This window comes from Phoenix dactylifera, chromosome 18 (assembly GCF_009389715.1).
Source record: "Phoenix dactylifera cultivar Barhee BC4 chromosome 18, palm_55x_up_171113_PBpolish2nd_filt_p, whole genome shotgun sequence".
NCBI classification, from domain to species: domain Eukaryota; kingdom Viridiplantae; phylum Streptophyta; class Magnoliopsida; order Arecales; family Arecaceae; genus Phoenix; species Phoenix dactylifera.
Window position 1 is genome coordinate 2,925,653 of NC_052409.1, and position 24,024 is coordinate 2,949,676.

The following is a 24,024-nucleotide window of genomic DNA, read 5'->3' on the forward strand; positions in this document are numbered from 1 at the left end:
TATATAAAAAAAGAAAAAAACCCTACAAATTTAATCAATTGGCTAATTGTTCCAGAATCACTTTCCAAATTTTCCTTGTTACTCTTTTTGAGCGTCCCGGTGTATCACAGTATCAGCCCTTCACGAACCGGGTGGGAAACCGGAAAACACGCCACCGTTATCTCGAGACATCCAACGGTTCGCATACCCCATTTGTCGAGAGAAACCATCGAGCCACCGGGAGCGGTGACCGGATCCCGTGCGTCGTGGTCGCGGAGGAGGACAGGGGCGGAGAATGCGAGACAATCCCAGGCGGCCGCGCGTCTCGCCGGCGCTTGCCTTTCTCCTCTTCCCTGCCGTCCTCCTCGTCTCCGCCTCCGTGCGCTGCGCCGCCGCCACCGATCTCGGGGTTCGGATCATCTATTTTCTTTCAACAGAATAGAACCATAGTTTCCACAGAAACCTTGACATTTAGAACCCTTCTCGATTCTTGATGTAATATTTGTATCCTTTTTTATCCTCCGATTTTTTAGACCTGATTTTGGCCTTGCAGGCGAGATGCAGCAGATCATGCGTCGCGGAGAGCTGCAACTGTGAGTCCACTAGGGTTAAAAAAATGTTTTTTTTTGAAGAAAATTTCGGTATGGAAGTATTCGCCTATTTGCTAATTTGAATTACTTCTTATTTTTGTTTTGTTCTGGCAAATTCTTCAGCTGTAGGAATTCGATATGGTAAGTTTTGCGGGGTGGGATGGACCGGCTGCCCTGGGGAGAAGCCCTGCGATGAGCTTGATGCATGTTGCAAGGCTCACGATGAATGTGTCGAGAAAAAAGGTGGGTTATTTGGCATTAATTCTTGAAAGAATAAATTTTAGTTCTATATATACATTTTCCATAATGTTTAAACTCTATTCTTTTGAGTTTTTGGTACATTGGATATAATTTTTTCTTTTTTGATTGGATTATTATGGGCAAGCTGTCTGAGAACTTTGTTGTAATTGGGAATGAATTACATGGGATCTACATAGCATGATTAGATGCTAGTATTCACTTTCAAATGCTACCAACTCGATATCTGTAAACTCTAATTGTTGAGATGTGTCTATTAAGAACATAGGAAGCTAACTAAAAGTTAATGGCTTATAATTCAGGAATAATATGTCACTCTTTTGATTCATTTCATGTCAAAAGAAGTGCAATGCATGAGGGCTAGTATCACGATGGTGCTAGTTCGGTAGTATCTAAACCTTGCGCTGTTGTAATTGGCTTCTGAATATAATTGCATGAAATGGATGTTAGTCCAAGTACTTGCAATGGAATCGATCCTCTTAAGGGCTAAATTAATGAAGTCCCTTCATAGTGATATTGATTGGTGCAATAATTGCAATAGGTTCTGATGTTGTGATTGGCTAAAATTGATTATAATTTTTAACCTATCTTTAGCTACAACCAAGAAGATGGGCATCATGAAGGACGGAAAAGTATTAATCATTTGTGATAAACTCTAAATCTAGGCATCAAATGCAACTAGAGGTATGTTGCCTTAGGTGTGGGACGAAACACAAGCTGACTTATGATTGTTCTATCCAAAACTGACTAAACCTAACAGAAAAAGCTCAGCTTCGTAGCCTGCTCTGAACTTGTTCTAGTTGAGTCTGGTTATGCTGGGTGGATACCAAGCAGAAAAAGAGCTCTTTTGTCATCCTAATGCCACCATTGTTGGTAAAGAAAAGGCAAAGGTACTGATGAAGGGGAGTATTGTATTTCTATTGGTATCTAGTTAGAAAAAATGCTGGCTAAGAACATAAGTAAGTGAGAGAACTGCTGAGGAGGACAAGTTCACTACAGCTGTTGGGAGAAGAGAGTAAGAAAGAGTTGTGGAGAGAAAATTGATAAAACTAATCAACTTTCTGTTGATACTTATCTAAAAGCGGCATGGTGTATGTTATTTGCAGGTTATTCAATGCTTGTTGATCTAGTATGGTGAAACTTAGATGCTCATTTGGAGCCATGGGGGAAGATTTAGCAATTAAAGATTTAAAGATTGACAAATTAGAACATAATGCATGGAACTATAAATGAGAATCAGGTCTTGTTCAAAGATTATGACCTAGAATTACGTGTTATGATCATTTTCCTTGCATTGGATCTATTTCACAAAAAGGAGAGATAGATAAAGACATGTAATGGTAACAGAATGAGGTGGCTGAAGTGGATAGGTGCTCTGGTTCCGGTTTCTTTTCATAACCAACCACAAAGAAACATTAGTGGTAAGCCTACATAAAGTCTCGACTCTAAGTGCACTCTTTGCAAACCACTTGTAGTCTACCAGTTTCCTCGTACTCCATTCATGAGCCACTTTTCTGGCTGAGGTCTCTATGTGAAGACTCCTTATGAAGTTGCAGGTTATTCATAAAATCGAATAAGCTTATATATGTTTTCTGAGTGCATTTTTCGTTCTCTAGATGTCTTGACCCAGTCTTCCACTCTGTCTTCTTCCTTCTCTTTTCAATTCTTTTAACTTAATAAGTTTTCTTGTTGATCTCATAAAAGAACTCAACTTGAAATCAGATCTGAACCATTATCTAATGCTCAAATAAATTTCCACATTCTTAACACTATGCTTCTAATTATCATATAACGTATCAAATTAAAGTGAAAAATCTGTAGAATCCTGAATGTCTTCTTGTCAAAGCTGAGAACCTACCGTCCTTCTAATTTCCAGATACGAAGCAGCAAACCAGTAGATCCTTCTTTTGTTGACTGTTCCTAACATTTTTTTAAGGGGATGAGTAGTCCTTATGTGGCTCCTAAACTTTGTTTTTTTTCTAATTTTCAAATCCTAAATTTATTTTCCTGTCAACCCTCCTTCGGCTTTTGTTCTACTATGTTCCCATCAGTTCTCTAAATTTTGGATACCCGAGCTGCCTATGTAGCAATGTAGGCTTAAGATTTGGTTGGCTTCCAATCCCCCAATCAAGGGAACCATGTGGCCCCTATATGTGACTGGATGCCTGGAGGATGTCCAGATAACTATCCTGAACCCCTGCCGTGGCATATGCAAGCAAAGTAGGCCCGATTCAGTGCAAGAAGCAAATTGAGCAAGAAAACCATAGGCAGTTCAGGTTTGCTAGGGATCAGGTTGCCTCCTGGATTGACTGTCAATTTACATTTGATCCTGTTGACTGAAAATTCCATACACAGTACTTAATTTTGATGACCATTATATGTGTAATTCCTGGCTTGTACGTAAACAGAAATACCTGTGCAGAAAACAGGCCTAGCTGTATAGAGGGACTAAAGGACTAAATGTAAAATGCTGTTTACAGGTTAAACAAATGAAAAATGGCAGTCAGCCAAAGAACCATGTGTTAACTACGCCCCCCCCCCCCCCCCCTCTTCTTCTATTTCTTTATTCTCCCTACTCTCTCTTTTTCTCTCCTCATCTTTCTTATGCTTTTAGCACAGCTCTTTTTCCTTGGCAATGTTTTTTTCCATAAAAGCTGAACCGTACATTCAAGAACTTGATTTCCAGTTGACCTTATGATTATGATGAGCATATATGGTTGCAAATTAGGTGATGTACAATTTGTAGTACGATTTATAGCCTTCTGCTGTAGTTGTTGTGGCTTGTTTAATTTGCTTTGGGCCTAGATGAGTACCAGGATGGCCTGTAAATAGCCTCAAGGCTTGTCTTAGTTGTTGCAATGTTCCACCCAGTTGAAGTGTTTCCCCCCTTATTTTTGCCTAGTTTTTTGCTCAATTTTTATCATATCTGAAATTTTAATATTTCTAATGATTTTTATGTAGGCTATATGTTGTCACTTGAATGCTTCCATGCTACCACCTCTTGTCAGAACATCGGTTAGCATATGGATATCGGATAGCAAAAGCCCCATGATTCTAAACTCACTTGTATCCTAATCATCAACTCCCTAACCTACCTTCTGGTTGCTCCATGTTCTTGCGAGCCTAATCATGGGAAAAGGTGAAATTTTTAAATATATTATAACCTGTTTAGGTAAATCCTTGTGGCATTCTACTAGATGCTCTATAGCTAAGAAAGACATTGAAGAGGTAACTTGACCTTAAGAGAGATGATAGGAGGTTGAGGTGGATGTATGTTGAATTCATAATAGAGTTGGTACTAAGAATGATCAAGCTGCCCTATGAAGAATAAAGAATACAGCTGACCCAAGGCAAATACAGCATAAAGCTTGTTGTTTATTATATTTATAACCTGTCATTATAATGCATCTTCTGGAGCTGTGGCATGAGATCATGTGACATGATTTTCACTTTCGAACTTGTAAGATCTCTATAATACCGGTAACAGACCATTAATGGAATAATTGATGGTGTATCATAGAATTTGTTTTTCACTTTTTTGTGAGGTTGACTCCTGTCATTGTTGAAAACTGTTTCAGGTTTGATGAGTGTGAAATGTCATGAGAAGTTCAAGAGATGCATGAGGAATGTGAAGAAGTCTGGGAAGGTTGGATTTTCTAAGGAGTGTCCTTATGACACAGCAATGCCTACTATGGTACAGGGGATGGACATGGCCATCTTATTTAGCCAGCTGGGTGGTCAGCATACTGAATTATAGTTGCAGCTAAAAGATGCTGCAGACATGCACTTCTATATTTTACGAAGCAACATCTCTTTCATTGTTCACAATTATATTTTCTGGAGAAATGATCTGTATCCACACCAACCATTATTGCTGCCAAAGATTCTGAACCTGCCAACTGTGGATCTGCTGGACATCAAGATGATGATAGCAACTCCTAAATCCCCCTCTGGTGCCCAAGTCATTCTACTTGTTAGAAGATCATTTGCTTTTGCAATTCAGAATGTGAAACCTTGGACGTAATCATTGTTCATGGAACATTACATTGTCTTTTAATTCTGATGACATTTTTTTTCTTGTGAAGTGATCTAAAGATGAATTCAATGAAATCAAGAATTTGTTTTTGGGCTTTGCAGAAGAATATAGTCTCATCTATATGACAACCAGAACGTTATCTATTTATCTTCTGTCAAATTCTTTGATAATTTCTGGTTTTTATAGTGGCCAATGGATACATCTAGTGGTGTCCGCAAATAATTGACTTGTCCACCAATATATTCTCATGAACTGTGTAAGTTATTCTTTTAAAGTATGCACAACCTGTCCATGAGAGAATCATGATTCAGAAGAATCTTCAATTGCTACTATGATCCAAATGGTCGGACTCATGCCTGTCCAAAATTGCCAAAAATTTCTTTTGATCCTTTTTTTTTATACTCCACAAACTAATTTCTACTAGCTACCTACATTTGGAGCACAAAAGGAGATATTTTGTCCAGGTGCAAAATGTGACAGACATCAACACACTTCATTAGGTAGTTGAGAGAGGAGGAGAAACCGAGAGTCCAAGCAAATGTGCAACAACGTGGAAGGCTCGGAATGGAAGCTCCCATGGGCCATTGCTCACCTTCAACCAACCATTCTCACCTCACCAAATACAAAAATCTCACGTTGAGAACGTCATTTGTTCCATCTTTGCTCTTCTAGATCTCCTTCCAAAGATCCCGACGATGAATCAGCTGGATAATCCTGGACACCAAGCTCCTTCAACTTGTATCCGACGTCATTTGTTCCATCTTTGCTCTTCTAGATCTCCTTCCAAAGATCCCGACGATGAATCAGCTGGATAATCCTGGACACCAAGCTCCTTCAACTTGTATCCGGAGCTGGGCTCGCGCAGTAGACTGAAAGGATGGATGCAAGGATTGATCAAACGTGGGATTATAATATGTTTCCTTAGTGTGTTTTGTGTTCTGGAAAGCTCAGCTGTTCTGCATTTTGATCAGTTGGTTCAGCAACCAAAGAAAATGGGCGATGATATCTGAAGTTTGGTTCTCTGGTGCTTTCGAATGGCATTTTATTTATTGCTTAAGTTGAAGCCAACCAGGAAATCAAAACCATGAAACACGTGAGCCTTTGCATGCCTGCACACAGAGAGAGACAGAGAGAGAGAGTGAGTGATTGACATGGAGCACCCCACGTTGCGTCCCTGTCCGGAGTAAAAGAAAAAAAAGGAACCACCGACCAGGAATTTCGCCCTGTCAAAGTAGTTGGTCGTCCATAAAATAGATAGCTGTTTGGTATTGTCTGCTGTATTTATTTATTTATTTATTAAGAAAAAGATGAAAATAATCCATCCTAACATTTTCATGAGAGAACGTTGGATTTCATCCTAATATTTCAGTAACATTTATGATATAAGTATTCTCAATTATTTCCCCTTATATATATATATATTGTTTTTGATGCAAAAAAAACTATTTATTTTTGGATTTGTATTTTAGATACTTGCGTAATGTGCTGCTGTCTTACCTGTTGCTCTTATCTATATGACATAGCAAGCATGGGTTGGTGTGATTTATAAGAGTTTAGGTCATCAAGAAGACGTAGAAGACACATAATCTTAAATGAATTGGTCAAATAAGACTATTCTTCTTATAGAAATAAAGTGATGAATATGATTGCTTTAAAGAATAGTAAGATTTGACATGTAGATTGTGTGGACTTTGTTGGATGTAAGATTTTTTTTAAATAAAAAATGAGCTAGATTTAATTAATAACTATCTCATCTTGTACATGAGCACTATAAGCATATGGGATTGGAATCCAATAGCCCTCATGAATTGTGGTTCAATGGGGGTGTTCAGATCTATCTTGGCCCTTGTTTGGACTATCAAAAATTAAACCAATTTTACTTAGGTTTATTAGATTTATATGGAATAGAATGTACTGCTGAATTTTAGACAAATTTCTAACTATTTAAATTAAAAAAAAACACACAATAAAAGGAGAAAGAGAGAGAGAGAGAGAGAGAGAGAAAAAAAAAAAGGACCGGCTCGTCCTTGTCACGGAGGTCAACGCTCCGTTTACGGCTCGAAGCAAAAAGTAGCGACTCACCCAATCGTTTCTCGATACGTACTTCCAGGCGCCGTTACGTGCCGTCGCGCGGTCCCATCGAGCTTTCCCACATGTGCCTAAAGTAAACGAATCGCGACCGTGAAATCCCCATACAGATGTACGGATCGGACGGCCGGCGATCGCCCAGACGCATGGTTCCGTGGGAGCTGAGTCAACCACCATTGGACCCCAAGCGAACCAACGCGTGTCCTGCCCTCCAGCGAGGAACCGGGGGTTGCCGGTCACCGAGGGGTCATCAAATAGAGCCGTGTCCTCCCTTCCTCCTCTTCGCTTCGCCCTCTCACTTGAAAGCTGTGTCCTTTCTTCCCCTCCTTTTCAACCGATTTTTGGCTATTTTTTCCGATCACCAAGGGAAAAACGGAAGAAAAACGAATTTTTAGTCGAATCCAGCGCTGGGAAATTTTAGCTGTTTGCTCCGTGGTTATGATTTAGGTTTTTTTATCACCGGAATCCGTTTGCAAGTTGGCATTTTTTTGGGTAGTTTTTTTAGAGAACTTCATCTGTTCTAGGGTTTGTTTGTAAGGTTTACTGGGTGTGCTTTATGAATCCATGAACTCTTGTTTATGTACTTAAAAATTGGATTTTGGTGAATTTTATTGAGCTCTTCGTTTTTTTTTTTGTGTGTGTGTGATTGTTGAGAGCTTACGGGGGTGGAGATCTGTAGCGGTTTGCGTTTGAATCCTCTGGGTTTTTGGCTTAATAAAATTTAGTGTCTTTGCTTGGAGACGTCGGGTTCTTTGTTGGGTTTCATGGGCATGTGGGTATTCTCTCATTTAGAATGTTTGGGGGAGAGGTGGGAGAGCATTATTGCCGTCGGAATGATCAATTTCGGTTGTCTTCCATTACGATTTGAAGTCGGAATTCTGTGAATTTGCTTGCAGAACTACTGGGGTCCATAAAGGAGCGAGCTTTCTGCATTCTTTGGGTGCTGGTCGTATTGCGTTAGATTGGGAGTTAATAGGATCTTTTTTTTTTGGTGTTCTGATCTCCGAGTTGGTGCAAAGGCTTTCTTGTTGGTGGTTGGTGTCGATGAAGATGACTGCAGGGACTGATCTCTCGTCTCCTTTGAGCGTTTTGGATGGCGGGTTCATGAGCAAGGACGCTGGTAGTAGTGAGACTTCCCTAGATGGGCAGGAGGACTTTGACACTCCAGCAGCCACCAGGCCAATAAACGCCGGGAAGCCGCCTCGACACCTCTCGGCGATTCGGCATTGCGCGAGCACCACCCGGTTGGAGATTGCAGCTGAATCAGTATGTACAGATGATGCCATTCAACTGTCTTATATGTTTTCTCTTCACTGTGTTCTTGAAGCAGCTTTTACAGCGACTTCTTTGTAGGAGTTGGATATTGGGGGTTTGAGTTTGAAGTCTTCCTCTGACAGACAGTCAGGGTTCTTTCCTGTTTTCCGGTCTGGAAGCTGTGCCGAGATTGGCCTGAAACAGAGGATGGAAGATGAGCACATCTGTGTAGATAATTTGGTAGATCATCTTGGACGTATTGCCAATGTTCCATCACCAGGGGCTTTCTATGGGGTGCGCGTATTATCTCTTGTCCCCTTTAATTACAATTCAGTTTGATGCATTACTACCATCTAGATATAGTTGTTTTTGTGTTTTCTTGTATAACTAGAATATTTTACATTGATGATTGGCTTGCACTGTGTGATTTTTTTTTTCTACAGCCTCTTTGTTATGTGGTATTAATGCTCACCCTTTCATAATTAATGCAACTCATAAAGTTCATGGTCAAATATACACTCATTTGATAGATTCAATGGGTCATGCATACATTAAGGAAATTTTATTGTAGTAAACTTAGATTGAGCAGTTTATATGGGCAGGTGTTTGATGGCCATGGTGGCGCCGATGCAGCATCTTTCATCCGGAGGAACATACTAAGGTATATAATTGAAGATGGTCATTTCCCCAATTGCATGGAGAAGGCCATAAAGAGTGCATTCTTGAGAGCTGACCATGCCTTCGCCGATGCCCATTTGCTCGACAGTACATCTGGCACCACGGCACTCACTGCCCTTATTTTTGGGAGGTTAGCCCTGATCCAATTTTCAGCTTGTGATTGCACCTTTTATAATTTTATCAAGGAGTTGTGCCTTGTTGAATTTAGCTGCATCTTGAAGGCCTTGGATGTTTTAATGGTTCTTCCATATAAATGGTTGGTTGGCTTGACTGCTGAGACCTAACAGTCTCTTTCAGAGCTTTAGTATGTAACTACTTGCACACCTAATCTGTAGGCAATACTTGGATGCAGCTAGTGGAAAGCCAAAAATTGGAAAGACCAGAGTCTAGTAAATATAACTTGCAGTCATAGTCACAGTCATTTGCTAACCAGTGACATTTTTTTGGCTGGGGTAAGCATGTTCTTGCTTGTTGGTCATATACAGTAATGCATGCCATCAGATAAATTTCACAATCAACCCCCAGTTTTGGAATCCATATAGTTGCATGAATATGATTGCTCATAAATTACTGAAACAATGGCGCTCATAAATCATAATTAGAGATCATTTTGTCGTCGATGATTGCTTAATTGTATGTTTCTGAATAATAATTAGCTTACGGTAGTGCTGCTGTCGATGTACAACTGTTCTGTGGTGTTAATAAAGAGTTGATCATAATTCTTACCATTTGGTTTATGTTGTGTTTTTTGCTTTTCTTATGCCTACCTTTGATGATCACATAGGACATTGCATGTCGCCAATGCTGGTGATTGCCGAGCTGTATTAGGAAAGCGGGGCCGAGCTGTTGAGTTGTCCAGAGACCACAAACCCGACTGTGACAGCGAAAGGATTAGGATTGAGGAACTCGGCGGTGTCGTCTATGATGGATACCTGAATGGCCAGCTATCTGTAGCCAGGGCTCTTGGTGATTGGCACATGAAGGGTCCCAAAGGTTCTGCATGCCCATTAAGTGCAGAGCCTGAGCTGCAGGAGACAACTCTGACCAATGAAGATGAGTTCCTGATAATGGGATGTGATGGCCTCTGGGATGTGATGAGCAGCCAATGTGCTGTGACAATTGCCAGGAAGGAGCTCATGACCCATAATGATCCTGAGAGATGCTCAAGAGAGCTGGTTCGGGAGGCGCTCAAATGCAATGCACGCGATAATCTGACCGTCGTGGTTGTCTGTTTTTCACCTGATCCGCCCCCTCGTATCGAGTTCCCGAGATCCAGGGTTCGCAGAAGTATATCCACAGAGGGCTTGAACTTCCTCAAGGGGATCCTAGACGGCAATGTTTGATAGAGAAGAGATGGTAGCATGTAATTCTCCTTGGTTTTCTTTTCCTTCCATCTGAAGGTCTTCACCTTGTATAAAATTGAGGCTTCTTGCATTTGGTGGCATCTGGCCTTCTCTAACAGGAATAAAGCTTCTTGTAATGTAATTTTTTTTTCAATCTTTCTTTTTCCAATTCTGTGTTCTTTTACGAGCTTGAAAGCTAATATTTGCACATCTGAGGCTTAAACTACCATAAAAAAAAAATAAATTTAATGGAGGCATCAAATTTTTTCTTGTGAAGCTCCATAGGATCCTCTCCACAAGAGGAGATGAAGATATAGAGACGTTTCTGGGTCAACCGGGCACTGCTTAAAAGCAATGGAGAAGCCTTTTTGTCTGTCCTAATGGCCATCCATTTGCTCGCTTTGCTGCCCCCGTGGTCCCCATGCTGTCGGAGTCGCAGGCTTGTAAGCCAATCAATGAGGGAAAGCTATGAGGTACAGTTTTGTTTCACCTTGATGGCCATTGCTACTGCCATCGGATGGTGAACTGAACCTGGCTCGAGGCTGCCATGGCTGGAGAAACTTTTTTTATCGGGCATGTGAGAAGAGCTAATCGGTCCATCATGGAGTGGATTCTGTCTGCTATTTGCTTCTCTTTCTTTTGGCAAGCCCATTAGATCTCACGTGAGATGTTGAACGTCCGGATTAGCTTCCGAAACACATCCCATAAGAACTCTCTTTATATAAAAATGTGGATTTTGCAATTGCATTGCAAGCTCAATCCTCTTGTGCTATAAGTAGAAGATGAGCGATGCAATAATTCAATATTAAAGCTTTCATGTCTAATTTATATAAAGCATTTAATGCATATAAGAATCTTTGGCAGGGCTTCTTCCCATCAAAGAATTTTTTTTGCCTAAAAATTGAAACAAAAATCAATCCGATTTCCACCTCTAATTGTGATTACTCAGATGTAATGGAGTTTCTTCTGGGCTAGATTTGTTAGCATTTAAATTGTAAAATTTATAATCATAATGTTAGAGGATTCTCATCCCATCTCACCATTTCGAGTCACATCAATCTCTTCAAATAAAGTTGGCAGTTTTTTTTTTTCTTTTTTTTTTAATTTTATACCAGCGCCAACAAAGCCAAAAAAAAAAATGATGAAAAAATAAAAAATATTCGTTTTGTTTATCCAAAAATATTTTCTAGAGTGATGCGTTACAAAGAAGGCCATTCAGTTAGCTGCACTGTTTATCTTCGGATAAGTATGAGTTATACGAAAAAAAGCCACATCCCCAGTAAACTTCGGAATGTCGTGGAGCAGTTCAAATTGTCTGTCCATCGTAGTATGCCGGCTTCGAACTCATCCGGCAGCCCCCTCGAGATAATGAAAGCTGCACCCCGGCAGTTGTCCTTTGAAACAAAAATTATAGTAATTATTTTCTCAAGGCCAGTTTCTTTCATCATTGAACTCACCAGGGATCTAAGATCCCTCGTACTGCTTAGCCCAGTGGAAAGCTGATATCTTTTTATGAGGTACGCATTGCTCCATGTCCGGTACTTCCTGCAGCATTCGTTTCCATGCGCTTGTGGGCGCTCCACGGCCTCCAAAGAGGCCAATACCCAACTCAGTGGAGAGGGTACTGCAGGACTGACTCAAATCAAAACCAAAGAAGAAGTGACGGGGTTCAGATTGATGAAAGAGAGATGGGAGGAAGGTGGCGCAAAAGCAAAGGGACGGAAGCAATCTGAGAGGAAGCCATCGTTGACTCCAAGTCCATTACAGTGGCTTTCGGTGCCTTTTCCTTGGTGGATCATTCGTCACCTTAGCCACCTGTGCTGTTAGAAATTTGATTTTTCTTTTTCTTTTTTAAACCTTTTCCATGAAGTAATCTCCCACTTGGGATTTTGGCAGGTGAGAGATAATAGCTAATGTGGGGTCATCCACTAATATAAAGTAGGGGTCTATTTGGCTGAATCAACCGTAATCTTTGACTTTCCTTTCTAATCAAGTTGGAATGGAAAGCTAAAACTTTGTTTTTAAAATTTGCATGCATCTAAAGAAGAGATGAATACAGCGTAGGCAGCTATCTTGCAGTTAATTAAAAGCTTTGGCATATACCATTGGGAAAGATGGATGGCCTGTCGTTTATTTGATAACTTGGAAGGGCATTCATTGTAGCAACTTGCACAAGTGGACGGAAGCTTTTTCTTTGTTCTTTTGCTTCTGGCAAAAGTAAGATTAATGAACCATGTTTAAGGTGAGATTCAGATTCCTAAGTAGCAACTTTTTTTTTAACAGCCGTAAGTGCATGAGAGAATTGGTGCAATTCACAAGATTAGAACGACTTGGTGGCCTGATTTGAATCACTAATCTTGCCTCGACATGCGGCAATGGAGCTTAGGGTTAGGCTTTGGAGCTTTTTTTGCTTTGTATGCAGCTTGCTAGATTTCATGTGGTTGATCAGTGAGGGAACAGGGAAGACCAAACAATAACTTATAAGCTTCTGCGTCTTAATTGTCCGGATAATTGTGACCCATAAGTAGGTGGCTTCTGGGAATTTGGATTATAATAGTAACAAGAGCAAGACCAAACAGCTGGCTTGAGAGGTTCCATACTTCCATCTGATCAAAAGTACACTTGTAGTGACCCCATAGTAGGCTTTTATATGTATGTATGTATGTATATATGTATGTGCAAATATAAAATATTGCCCTTAGTGAATTTTGTTATGAAAAATGGCCAACATGCAGTTTCTTAGGACACCATAGGATAGCAGTCTGTCTTAGCCAAGCTTCCAATAGAGGTCTTAATTTATTAGAAAAACACTAGCTGAGGCAGTCCATTGGTAGGAACCCTGCAACAAGTTATGAATCACCATGGGTGCCCACTGGTTTGTTGGTAAAGTCTGTGTAGGTTGGTACCAAGGTTCTAGGTTTGTCTTGTTCCCACCAAATATCAGACAGGAATAGGGATGTGAAATGCTATTTCAGGGCGAATCTTTGCCTGCCTTGCATTGATATGCTTGGCCTGTAAAATATATGAATGCTTTCATTTCTCATGGCGTTTCACATGATTCCTTTTTGATAGGGTACTCTAACAACATGTGCAGATGCATGAGCATGCAAAACAAAGAGATGATGAAGAAGATTTCTTTTTTTTTTTTTGTCCCTCTTGTTGATCTTTTGAGTATATATGATTAAGGTCATTACTTTATGACAATAAATAGTCAGAACATTTTGTATTGATCAATAAAGAATGTTACTGAAGAGGACCACGTGAGAATTTTTCTAACAGGCTGGAAAGGTTTTGACCATTTCATCCAAGAATAGAATATAAAGATAAATGAATCATGAATGATTGATCAGGTTACAGCTTCCAACTGTTCGTATTCTGCACCAAAAAAAATATCTCATAATTCTCTATCATCCATGTTGGAGGAACCCCTGCATGCAATGCAATAAAAGAGTTAATTTAGACAACTTTATTCTCTGTTCAGGAGCCAAAGAGAGCAAGAATAGTGCTGAAGGAATTTAACCAATGGCATGGTCGTTTTTACTAAAGAAGCACTTAGAAATGGTCAACAAAAAACTTTGAGCAAGATAAGAATATGCTTTATACTTTGAGCCCCAACATTCGAAGCACCACAACTTAATCACATAATGAGAGAATAATTAGGTCTATCAAAGAGAGGCTGGGGGATTTACCCAAAAAGAAAAAAGAAAAAAAGAAAACAAGCTGGGGATAATGCGTCCTTCGAGAAAGTATGGGCGCTAAATATGGGATCATCTTAGACCTCCAGTTCTGCGGATGAGGCAACATTTATATGGTTTTTCTGGGCACATATTTATTTTGCACATAGGATTTGACTCTCTTTTTACTTGATATTTTCTTTTAAGTAATGCAGCTCAAGAAAATTCCCAATTAAACCATCTAATTTGGATGTTTCAGCAGCAGATGCATACAAGGATCTATTTTGAGAGTACCTCGAAGAGCTGCAATGCTTGCTAAGGTCTTGACAAAGAGCCTTGTTGACACCTCCTGGTACAGCGGATCCTTGTTTTATCAACTCAGCAAGCTGCACGTGAGAATTAAAAGGATGTCATCTTAAATAAATTGTTTATCAGAAATGCAAGACATAGTTGACTTCTGCAGATTCCAGGTAGAAATCTTCCTGAGGAAGGTCACAATTTTAAAAGTGAATATTAAGATTATGATATTTTTATGGAACGCTGTAGAACTGCTGTTGCTGATGAATAAATATTACATAATACAGTTGTGGACCAATATCGTAAGCCATTCTCCAATCGGAATTCACTTCAGAACATATAGCTCTGCAGTGCTGTTAGTCTATTTGTCATCTATAAGGTTACTCGTTCATATAGTTATGCATCAGCCTCCTTATCCCACTGTTTATTCATGAAGTCCGTAAGCTTCATAGAGTACAACTATACATACATACATATGTATATATATAATGAACAAATATGAAAGAAAAGCACAAGCATAAACTAAATAATATGGGAACCTAACTTACCTCATCCTCTGTTTCCTCCAACAACCTATACCAATGAGCAAACTATGTTAAAACTTACTTGACAAAATCAATAGAAGCATTGAAGGAATGCAAAACAATTGTTCATTCTACCCAAACATAGGTTACATTACAAATCCTACTTGATGGTACAGTCCATATAGGGCATGCCATATGAACTGTAGGAGCAAACTGAACCACAGGAACTGCCTTCTGTATAAATACAAGCAGCATTCAGAACATATGAGGTGGTCAAAAATGCAGACTACTAGATATAATGACAGGAACCTAAGTAAACTACATGAAGCAGGGTCAGTTTGGTTGTATTTAAGTGCAGTCCAAAGTAATGTTGATACATCAACCTTACCTATAGTGTATCGGTGAGACACACTATACTACAAAGAGAATGAGGCAATATTATACAAGGCAGGAAGATACCAGCAACCACGACATGGTAAACAAAGGATCAACCCTGAATGCATAATTGAACTATCACATCATTCAATGCATAATGGCTGGTGCATGGAAAATAATTAACAATATCAGACACTGCCCAAAATCCTCAGAATTTATAATGTACCGAGAAGGCTTGAAATAATGTTCTTATTGTTCAGTATGGTTCACTCTGATACACTGAATGTTTATTGTTCAAACTTCAAACTATTCACGTAGTCATAGAAGGAAAATATTCAGTTCAAAAGGATAATGTATGATAAAATTACAAATTGCCTTAAGCACTCTTCCTTCCATAGCTAAACAACTGTCATTAGTTAAGGACAAACTAGGATACTCCTATCATAACATAGAGAAAACAGCCGAATAGTGATGTAAACAATTTTTACCAGAATAATATAGCAGTTACGTAGGATCAACAAAGTATAGATATGATCACTGAGAAAACTATACAAGACATTCACATCACTATTTTTAGATAGCCTAGTCAGGTTAACACAAAGTTAGGCCCTTGCACCACATCCTCCCAGAATTTCACCTTATGGCCATAAACCTTTTTTTTTTTTGAGAGAGAGAGAGAGACCGACCTCCATTGTAATTACCTAAGGGTAAGCCCTAGTTCATTGACTTTTTAAATTGACCAATTGTCACGATACCCCCATCTTTCATTTCAAAGAAAGAACAAAGAATGAAACAGGTTTATCGAGGAATTATTGGGAGGCACAGTATAGACAGGAAATTTTAGTTATCCTGATAACATGAGGCCCATAGGTGATTTAAGCTATAGTGGGGTAGATAAAAATATGGTCAAACCCTTGCCTAGATTCCAAAGGTTATGCAGCTATTATATGTGGGTCTGATAGGTCATTTGACAGCCATGCATTCCAATACATTTATGTCCCAATAAACAACTTATTATCTCTGACCAGCCACCTAGGTTATTTTGGCATTATTGTCTCACTTAATTTTGCATTTAGCGGGCCATTTTAAGCTCCATCATCTCCTCAATCAAATGTTCAGCGCATGTCCCATTGTTGGACCATCCATGGTTACATCTCAAGCTCCACCAGTCCATCCTTGCATGGTTTGTGCAAGCACGCAAGCTCGAAATCTCGAATATGCATCATCGGAATGCAATTTTGGACCTCCATGAAGAAGAGGGTAAAAATTGCATGAAGCCTGTCAATGGAAGGTTGTTGTTTCAGCTAAAGAGGTTGTCACAAGAAGTGGGAAGGTGATGCTTAGATCCCAGATTCAGGAAGGTTGTTAGAGGAAAGAGATACTATACAGGGAAAGAAATAGAAAGGAAAGAGAGAAGGGAGGGGAAAGTAAATTGTGCAACTCCAGTAAGCTACATGAAAATCTGAGGTGCCTCCTAATAGAGGTAAGTTTTAATCAACTCTGACATGACATCCAGCAAACAGTAAAAGTTCTAAAAACAAGTGTACTAAAGCACAGATAAAGTGTACAATTCATAAGATGGGAATAACATAAAATTAAACCTAGCAAATTGATATATAAAAACAACCAACAATTTAAAAGATCCTTGGGAATCATTCATCAAATAAAACAAGAAAGCACATCTTACCTTCCACAAAAGGATGACAATTTTTTTGAGTGAGCACGTGCTTCTTGCTTATCTGACAAAAACAGGGGAAAACATCTTTCAGAAAACTATATTAAAAACAACAGTAACTTCTTGCCAGGAAAGAAAATATATACTGTTAGTTAAGTGTCAATCAACCCTAAAGAATCATTATAGGGTGCTTAACCTCCCCGTGGACAGAATCTCGAAACAAGTTCTACATTTTTTGGCAACATACTTGCCAGATAGAATTATTCCTCCATGGAAGTGAAAACAATCACATGAATTTTGTCATCTCAAAAGCTGTAATTTGGTCACTATAAACTTTCATACAACTATATTATCCAATCAAATTATTTCAACCAATAAAAATATCAAAATTCATTCCAACATGTACATGAAGTATAAAGAAATGACTAAGAAGTTCACTACACCAGAAGAGTAGGACTGGAATAGATGGTCATCTTCCCTGAATTTCTGATCGCCAAGGAATGTTACAGGACACCAAGTTAAGACACTAGAATCTGATTAGATAGAAATCTCATGGTAGAAATCTCGCTTACCTCCTTACTAATTTTCCAACCAGGGCAGAGGCAAATTGGTTTGGAACAAGGTTTTAGTTATTGCTTCATGCCATACTGGATTGTACTAGTAAGGAATCCGTACAGGTATTCGCCCTATACCATTACCAAACATGTGCTGTACCAGAACACGGAAGCATACCATACGTCAGAATGGCACCGGTCCGTACCAGTTCGTGCAGTACCAGTAGGTCAGTACAGGTACCAATACCGGTACTCTTATGGAGATATAAAGTACTGCCCAGAATATTAGTCAATCATTTCATCAGATTCTACACTTAATGTTTGTTTCACATAAGTTCCAGGACAGGGAAACAGCCGTCAATTCAGGAATTGTCTCAACTTTCACCATGCAACATTAAACATTAGTTGGTCCTCAAAATAGAAAAATAAAAATGAATCAAACAGTAACAAACACTTATATTTGTGTAAATTGATCTGTTTTGTGGTAAATATGGATTTAAGCAAGGTTATTTTCTCTTTCAGTTGCATTTCATTTCAGTCTTATTCAAAGATCATACTACAAGGTGTAAATATTTTGTACTTCACATTTTTTTGAGATGAACTTGTTGAATGCATATTTCATCCTGTCAGAAGTTCCTAAATGCTCTTATCACTTCCTTTGCTTGACTGAGTGAAGACATGCTTACTTCTTCTTTCTCAAGAAAATTGTCAATATATTTCCACATTGCAAGGACAATCTCAGTGCAAATTAAAAGAAGGATAGATTGTTGACAGGCTATCATCAGGAGATGACTGTGTAGTACAGTTCACCTCCAAAGAAGTCTCCGTACAGCTAGGAGGTTAAATGATTCAAAAAGAAGTATAATAGCCTATGAACACTGCGTACTGCTTAAATAAACATTTTGCAAAGTACTGGCAGGAGAATTGAATTACTAACCTACTCCTAAAACCAAATTACCTAATATTCTTTTCAAGAATATCTGCATTTGCGGTTCGAAGTGCACATATTTCTAAATAGAGATGGTAGGAGAAATGCATGAGAGAAAGATTAACTGATGTTAAAGAGTCATAAATGGATAAAAAGTTGGCCATGAAGTTCCTAAAGTCTCACCAGCTTTAAGGGCATCCCAATCTCTTACTTTGACCCACTCGTTTGTGCCTGACTCTAACTGCAAAAAGTATAATATATAAGCAACTAACTTAGTTTCCTTAGCACTAACACTGGCTTCTAAGCAATGCCAAATATATTATATAATATAAAAAATGCATCCATAGCCACATGCATGCATGTGAGCGTGCCCATGCCCACTCACAGGCACATGCAAGCACGTGAATGGATGTACACATATACCTTTGCATAATACAATATAAGACAAGTGGAAACTAAGTGGACAATTTATGGATAAAATAACTTTGCAAAAGAATCTGGTTAGATGCATACTGTACCTTCATTAGAGTGTAGTCTTGCATTTTTTCACAGAGTCCATCCAGAAGTTCAACGGCTCTTAGCTCACTGACTCTATTTCAAAGAATAACTAACAATTTGATATCAGTTAAGCACATCAAAATAAGAAAAAAGAATTGTAGCGACAGAGCAAAAAATGAGCTTGGTATGTCAGGAATATTTACTGTCAAGGTAATCAATTTCCTGACAAGTCACTGAACGTGAATAAGGAATTTCTGGAATATTTAATACGACATGCACAGGTCATGCATGACAAAATAAATCTCAATAATAAATTAAAGAAGGGCACATTAAGGAAGTAACTTTGAGCTGAAAAATACTAGACTAAAATTTAATTATTCAAAGGATCAGAATACCTCCTTCAATCATCAATTGAAATTTCTGGAGAATTTCAAAATAAATTACAAAGTTGTGCTCCGATCATGATGTGAAACTGACAAATTTCTTCCACCAGGTAAAATAATAAAATATATTGTTCACAAAAAAAAGAAAAATGAAAGAACATAATAGCATTATTTTAAAATGCAGAAGAATATGAGAACAAAACTTTTCAGCCACAACACTTTCATTGATGAATTGATCAGACTGAAATTAGATAATGTCTATCTTTGCCAAAGAATTCAATGAATTGACACATAGAGCTCACTACCACAAAGATAACCTAGAAAATTCACATACTTCTGACTTCCAAAATCTAAAAAAGAAGCTAGATATCTTGAGAGTTTTGTCTACTTTATATCCTTAAAAAAAGAAGGTTATAACTTATAAGTCAATAGATACATTGTTTGACTTCCTAGATGAACACAAACATATAGGCACTGATAAAAGCTGAAGCACTCAATTAAATGACCTTCAGTGCTAAAAGGTTCATAAGCTTTAAGAGGGAAAAATGGTAAAACTGATAAAGGCTCAACTTCAAACTAAACAGGTGAGTGGAGACTGGCCATAAACAGTGATTTGGGCCACTAAAAGAAAGAAGTTGAAAATAACTGCGGAATAAAAGAAATATAATGAGATTCGTCATGCTATTCTCTACTGAAATCATAGGTGGACAAAGTTTTGTTGAAGGCTTATCAAGCAAGTAAGAATAGCAGCATCAGAACTAAATACCGTAGTGAAAATTCCAGTAGCAAACCTCGGTTCATGTACGTAATCGGTTAGATTGTTTAGTGTTGGTTCTCTGTGCTTGCATACTGTGTTTGGTACTTGCATTACTACCTTTCCTTTTTAGTCTTCCTCTTCTTAGTGGCTTGTTTTGCAAGTTCAGGTTTATGCCCCCTCAGAAGGAAGATCTTCAACAGAAACATGCCTTTCTCTAAAATTCTCTTCTTTAAGATAAGATTACAAGTTTGCAACTACTGATATAAATTTGAACTTCAACATCATATAGACTCTGCCATGGTCTAAAGCCTTGAATACTAAATAGATTTTCACATAAAATACAGACATTCTTAATAAAGCTGGGTAACAGAAACTAGGAATTGTCATTTTCATCGGATTAGAACATGACAACATGGTGCAGATAGTGATATGATATTGTTAAGTGACAAAGTCTAAAGGTTAAGAATATACTAGAAATATAATATATGGTGTTATTGGTATGATGGGCTCAATGACATTAAGACGACCCGAGTCATTGATGTCCACATTGTCATTAGTGTGCTTTCTTATAATCTGGCATGATACGATAGGAAGGCTACATGCTGATTGAAAATAAAATGAAACTTTTGGTTTTCAGATTGATACTTGTAATCAATGACTTTCCCTTCACGTTGACCTCTAGAATCCAAACGGTGACGCATGTCCAAATGGTTTCTTGGTTTCTCCTGGAGCAAGTATGAACCACAGAGTTATTGACTGGAACGGTATTGTAAATCAATCAGTAGAATTAAACCATCAATAGCATGCATAAAATGGTGAAAGGAGAATACACAGAAAATAGAATGAAATGTTAGGGCTTACACATTGTTGGAAAAGGTTGAACTGGTAACAGGAATTTAGAGAGGGAAAAGGAAACACCATATTTGCTATGTATATCAAGCATTACACCATAACCATAACTATCAGGATATCTCATTCATTGGGGTCCAAGTTGCTTGTGTGTTAACAAACTATATAATAGAGGTGATCAGGAGCAATCTGTGGATAGTGATGCTTGCTTTCATGCACACAGGGATGTTGAGAACATGTGAGACTTGCATGAAATATGTGGGTTGGATGCATAATTCAAGGAGAGGGTTGGAATGAGCTGAATAGACAAGCATCACTAGCATGTTATAATGCGATTTCCTATTATTTCACATTTAGATATCATTATCTTTCTACACAAGTGAAGGTATAATCCTTTAGGACCCATCAATGCACTGCAGATGATAAACACAATGAAAATATGCAAGTATAACAAGAAAAATTTTATTTTTAATTGTTATAATGATTTGACACTAATAAAGATTTTTTACTTCTGAAAATGGTACCCATAATGGGGCCTACCATTTCAATGCTAAAATTCAACAAGATGAAACTGAACCATCAGATACTTCTAAAACAAATTCCAAGGTCATTTCTGTAAAGATAATAAAAACAGTTGGTTGGCGACTCGGCATACAATCTAATGACAAATAATTAAATACAGACAATTTATAAGCTCAAAGATATGAACTTCAAAAGCTATGACTTGAGTAATACAGAGCGACATGACAGGTAAGTCAATGTTTTACAATAACAAAAGTTCCTGAGATAAATCAGACAAAATCCATTAGTTTGAGAAGGTGGATATAAGAAACTTACATTTGAAAGTCCAATTTCTAGCTCAGCCTGCAAGTCATTCAGCACAGAAGTCAGATCCCAGCAACATCTATGAAAAAGAAACTTGGTTTATTTCATGAATATTCGATTTACCAGCTGAACTAAATGCATATGATTATTCGCGAAAGCAATATCAGGCTGATTTTTGTTAAGGTATCAGCACAACCAGTTAACATATAGACGGCCCAAACTATAATAGCGATTCAAAAGGATGTAAGTAAATTGATGTATGTATAAAGATCCAAGCTTGGAAATTCATTTCTATAGCAAAATGTCGTCTTTCTCATCTTCTTCGCTTTTATACAATAAGTAGATCAGTGGACTAAGTTCTGATAATAAGAAACCATTTAACTCAGCTAACCAAGAACTCCTTAAGAAGTCAAAGGACAAGCTTTTAACAGGCAACTCCGTACGTAAATCAAACCTATTCTGATTCACCCACTTTCCTGCGTTCGATGGAATCGTTATTTTCTCGGCTATGATCCAAAAAGGGGGAAAAAATGCTGTCAGACATTCGTACCAGAAACGAAAAAAATAAGACTTCTCGATAACACTCTCACCCTAACGAACGATTCATCTATACTGGAGGAGATTAAAGAGCGAAAAATCGAGGGTTTTAAGCGGATCGGAGAAAGCGCATTACCGCGACGGCGTTGCAAGCCGCGCACTTGTCGTCCATGGAGGAGACCGGAGCGATAGAGGCAAGGATTAGGGCGGAAAGGATCCAAATCGCAGCGGCTCTGGGGATTTCTCCCCCTCTCTTCTTCCTCCCGTCCATCTCGCCGGCTCTCCTCCGCCTCCGCTCCCACTCCCGTCGTCGTGGTCGTTACGGGACTCCAAGTACCAGGGCCGAGCCTTCCCAAGAAGCCTTGTCATCGCCTGACGTGGTAGGGTATGATTGGTTCAGCCACGTGGTTTGACCGATTGCCACGTCCTTTGAACGTAAGGACCGGTGACTGTGGCCGTCCGGTGGACCAATCCAATAGTCACTGGCCACATTATCTCCTGTATTTAAACAATTTAAGATCAAATGAGGGTGCATGTTATCTACCGTACATACGCTTCAAGATTTGGACTGGTTCACTGGTTCTGGTAATAATTTTTCCTATAAGTGGGGCAATATAATGGTATAATTAGGGCACGGTGGGCCCGGCACTCAACACCTCACAGAACTTTTGTTTAATTCGTTGAAAAAAAAGTCAAAAAAAATCTTATTTAATTAAAAGTTTTATAGTAAAGAAATAGAAAAAATTATTTAATTAAAAATTTTATGAAAATAAGACCCTCATATGAAGAAAAAAAATTCTGACATAAAAAGCCTATCCTACCGATTAGAAATTAAGATTTTTTTTTTTCAAAACTATTCTTAAGCTGTTGAAATCTATAGATAAAATTTTTTTATTAAAAATATAATAGATATTTTACATAATTTTCTTAAAAAATTATTTGCTGAACTAAATATTAGCTATTCTGCAATATGCTACTTTTTTTTTTTTTTTATGCTTAACTAAGTATACTAAAACTTTTTTTTTAGATACTCTATGCTTAACATTTAATTTTTTAAAAATAAATATTTTAATGAAGAAAAAAAATTTCTGAACTAAGTCGGCAGTTTAAATGCAACCACCTGCACTTGAACGCGATCTAGCTTTGGAATGTTCAACTGGGACCAGTTAGGTGGAGTCAGATCAATTTGGTTACATCACACCAGTTAGGTGGAGTCAGATCAATTTGGTTCAAGTGATGTAGCCTGGTTGAGATTTTAATTTGTGATGGGCTCTTTGGGCTGGGCTAGTTGGGTACTTTGTTATAAACTGCAAGTGGAAAAGATTGGGTAGGGAGACTAATCATATACCAAAGTTTGGCCCTTGACGTTGACATTTTCTAACCAAGATTAACACGTGTTAGGTGCATATTGGCCCCCCCACCCCCAACCCAAAAAAAAAAAGTCCGGACTGTGGGTTGGACCCTTGGGATAAGCTAGCGCCGGCTCAACTTGCATTGCTTCTAAAAAATAGTGTAGGTTGGCCTAGGATGTTTTGGGCTAATTGGGTGCAAGGTGCACCTTTAATTGGCTTGGGCCTGTTCCCATTTTCATCCCACAGGCCTTTTTTTCCTATGGGAATTGCATCTTATATACATCTGCAAGAAAGAGTTTAGTTGCTTGGTTTCTTGCATCTTTTAATTTTTGCTTGGCTCAAATAAATGGTGGAGAGACAAGGATATATAAATTGAGATGAAATGTGTATTCATGAAATTTTTTCCAATTAATGGAATCATGGAAATATGTATAATCTTTTTTCTTCTTGAATAAACTATATAAGTGATATGTGGTCCTGGTCTAAATAATTTGAGAACTAAGAAACTTAATTTATCATTAAGTGATTGTTTCCATGTCCAACCAAGATCAGTAAATGCATCTCTTTTTA

General features: G+C 38.3%; 3 protein-coding genes across 3 annotated transcripts; 2 read left to right on the forward strand and 1 right to left on the reverse strand.

Moving 5' to 3' along the window:
• Positions 1-138: 138 nt before the first annotated feature.
• LOC103723502 (probable phospholipase A2 homolog 1) lies at positions 139-4,966 on the forward strand. Its single transcript, XM_008814430.3, has 4 exons — positions 139-388; positions 533-572; positions 693-812; positions 4,406-4,966. Exons 1-4 carry the CDS (start codon positions 275-277, stop codon positions 4,582-4,584), a joined length of 453 nt encoding a protein of 150 aa, XP_008812652.1. The 5' UTR covers positions 139-274; the 3' UTR covers positions 4,585-4,966.
• A 2,271-nt stretch (positions 4,967-7,237) lies between these two features.
• LOC103723508 (probable protein phosphatase 2C 27) lies at positions 7,238-10,434 on the forward strand. The gene is made up of 4 exons (XM_008814441.4): positions 7,238-8,217; positions 8,305-8,499; positions 8,808-9,013; positions 9,668-10,434. Exons 1-4 carry the CDS (start codon positions 7,996-7,998, stop codon positions 10,224-10,226), a joined length of 1,182 nt encoding a protein of 393 aa, XP_008812663.2. The 5' UTR covers positions 7,238-7,995; the 3' UTR covers positions 10,227-10,434.
• A 2,982-nt stretch (positions 10,435-13,416) lies between these two features.
• On the reverse strand, positions 13,417-22,441 carry LOC103723517 (protein seele). The gene is made up of 9 exons (XM_008814452.4): positions 22,239-22,441; positions 21,578-21,604; positions 20,537-20,616; positions 18,772-18,844; positions 18,437-18,494; positions 16,784-16,835; positions 14,746-14,770; positions 14,195-14,286; positions 13,417-13,654 (listed from the first exon to the last, which is right to left on the reverse strand). Exons 1-9 carry the CDS (start codon positions 22,371-22,373, stop codon positions 13,621-13,623), a joined length of 576 nt encoding a protein of 191 aa, XP_008812674.4. The 5' UTR covers positions 22,374-22,441; the 3' UTR covers positions 13,417-13,620.
• Between the last annotated feature and the right edge of the window lie 1,583 nt (positions 22,442-24,024).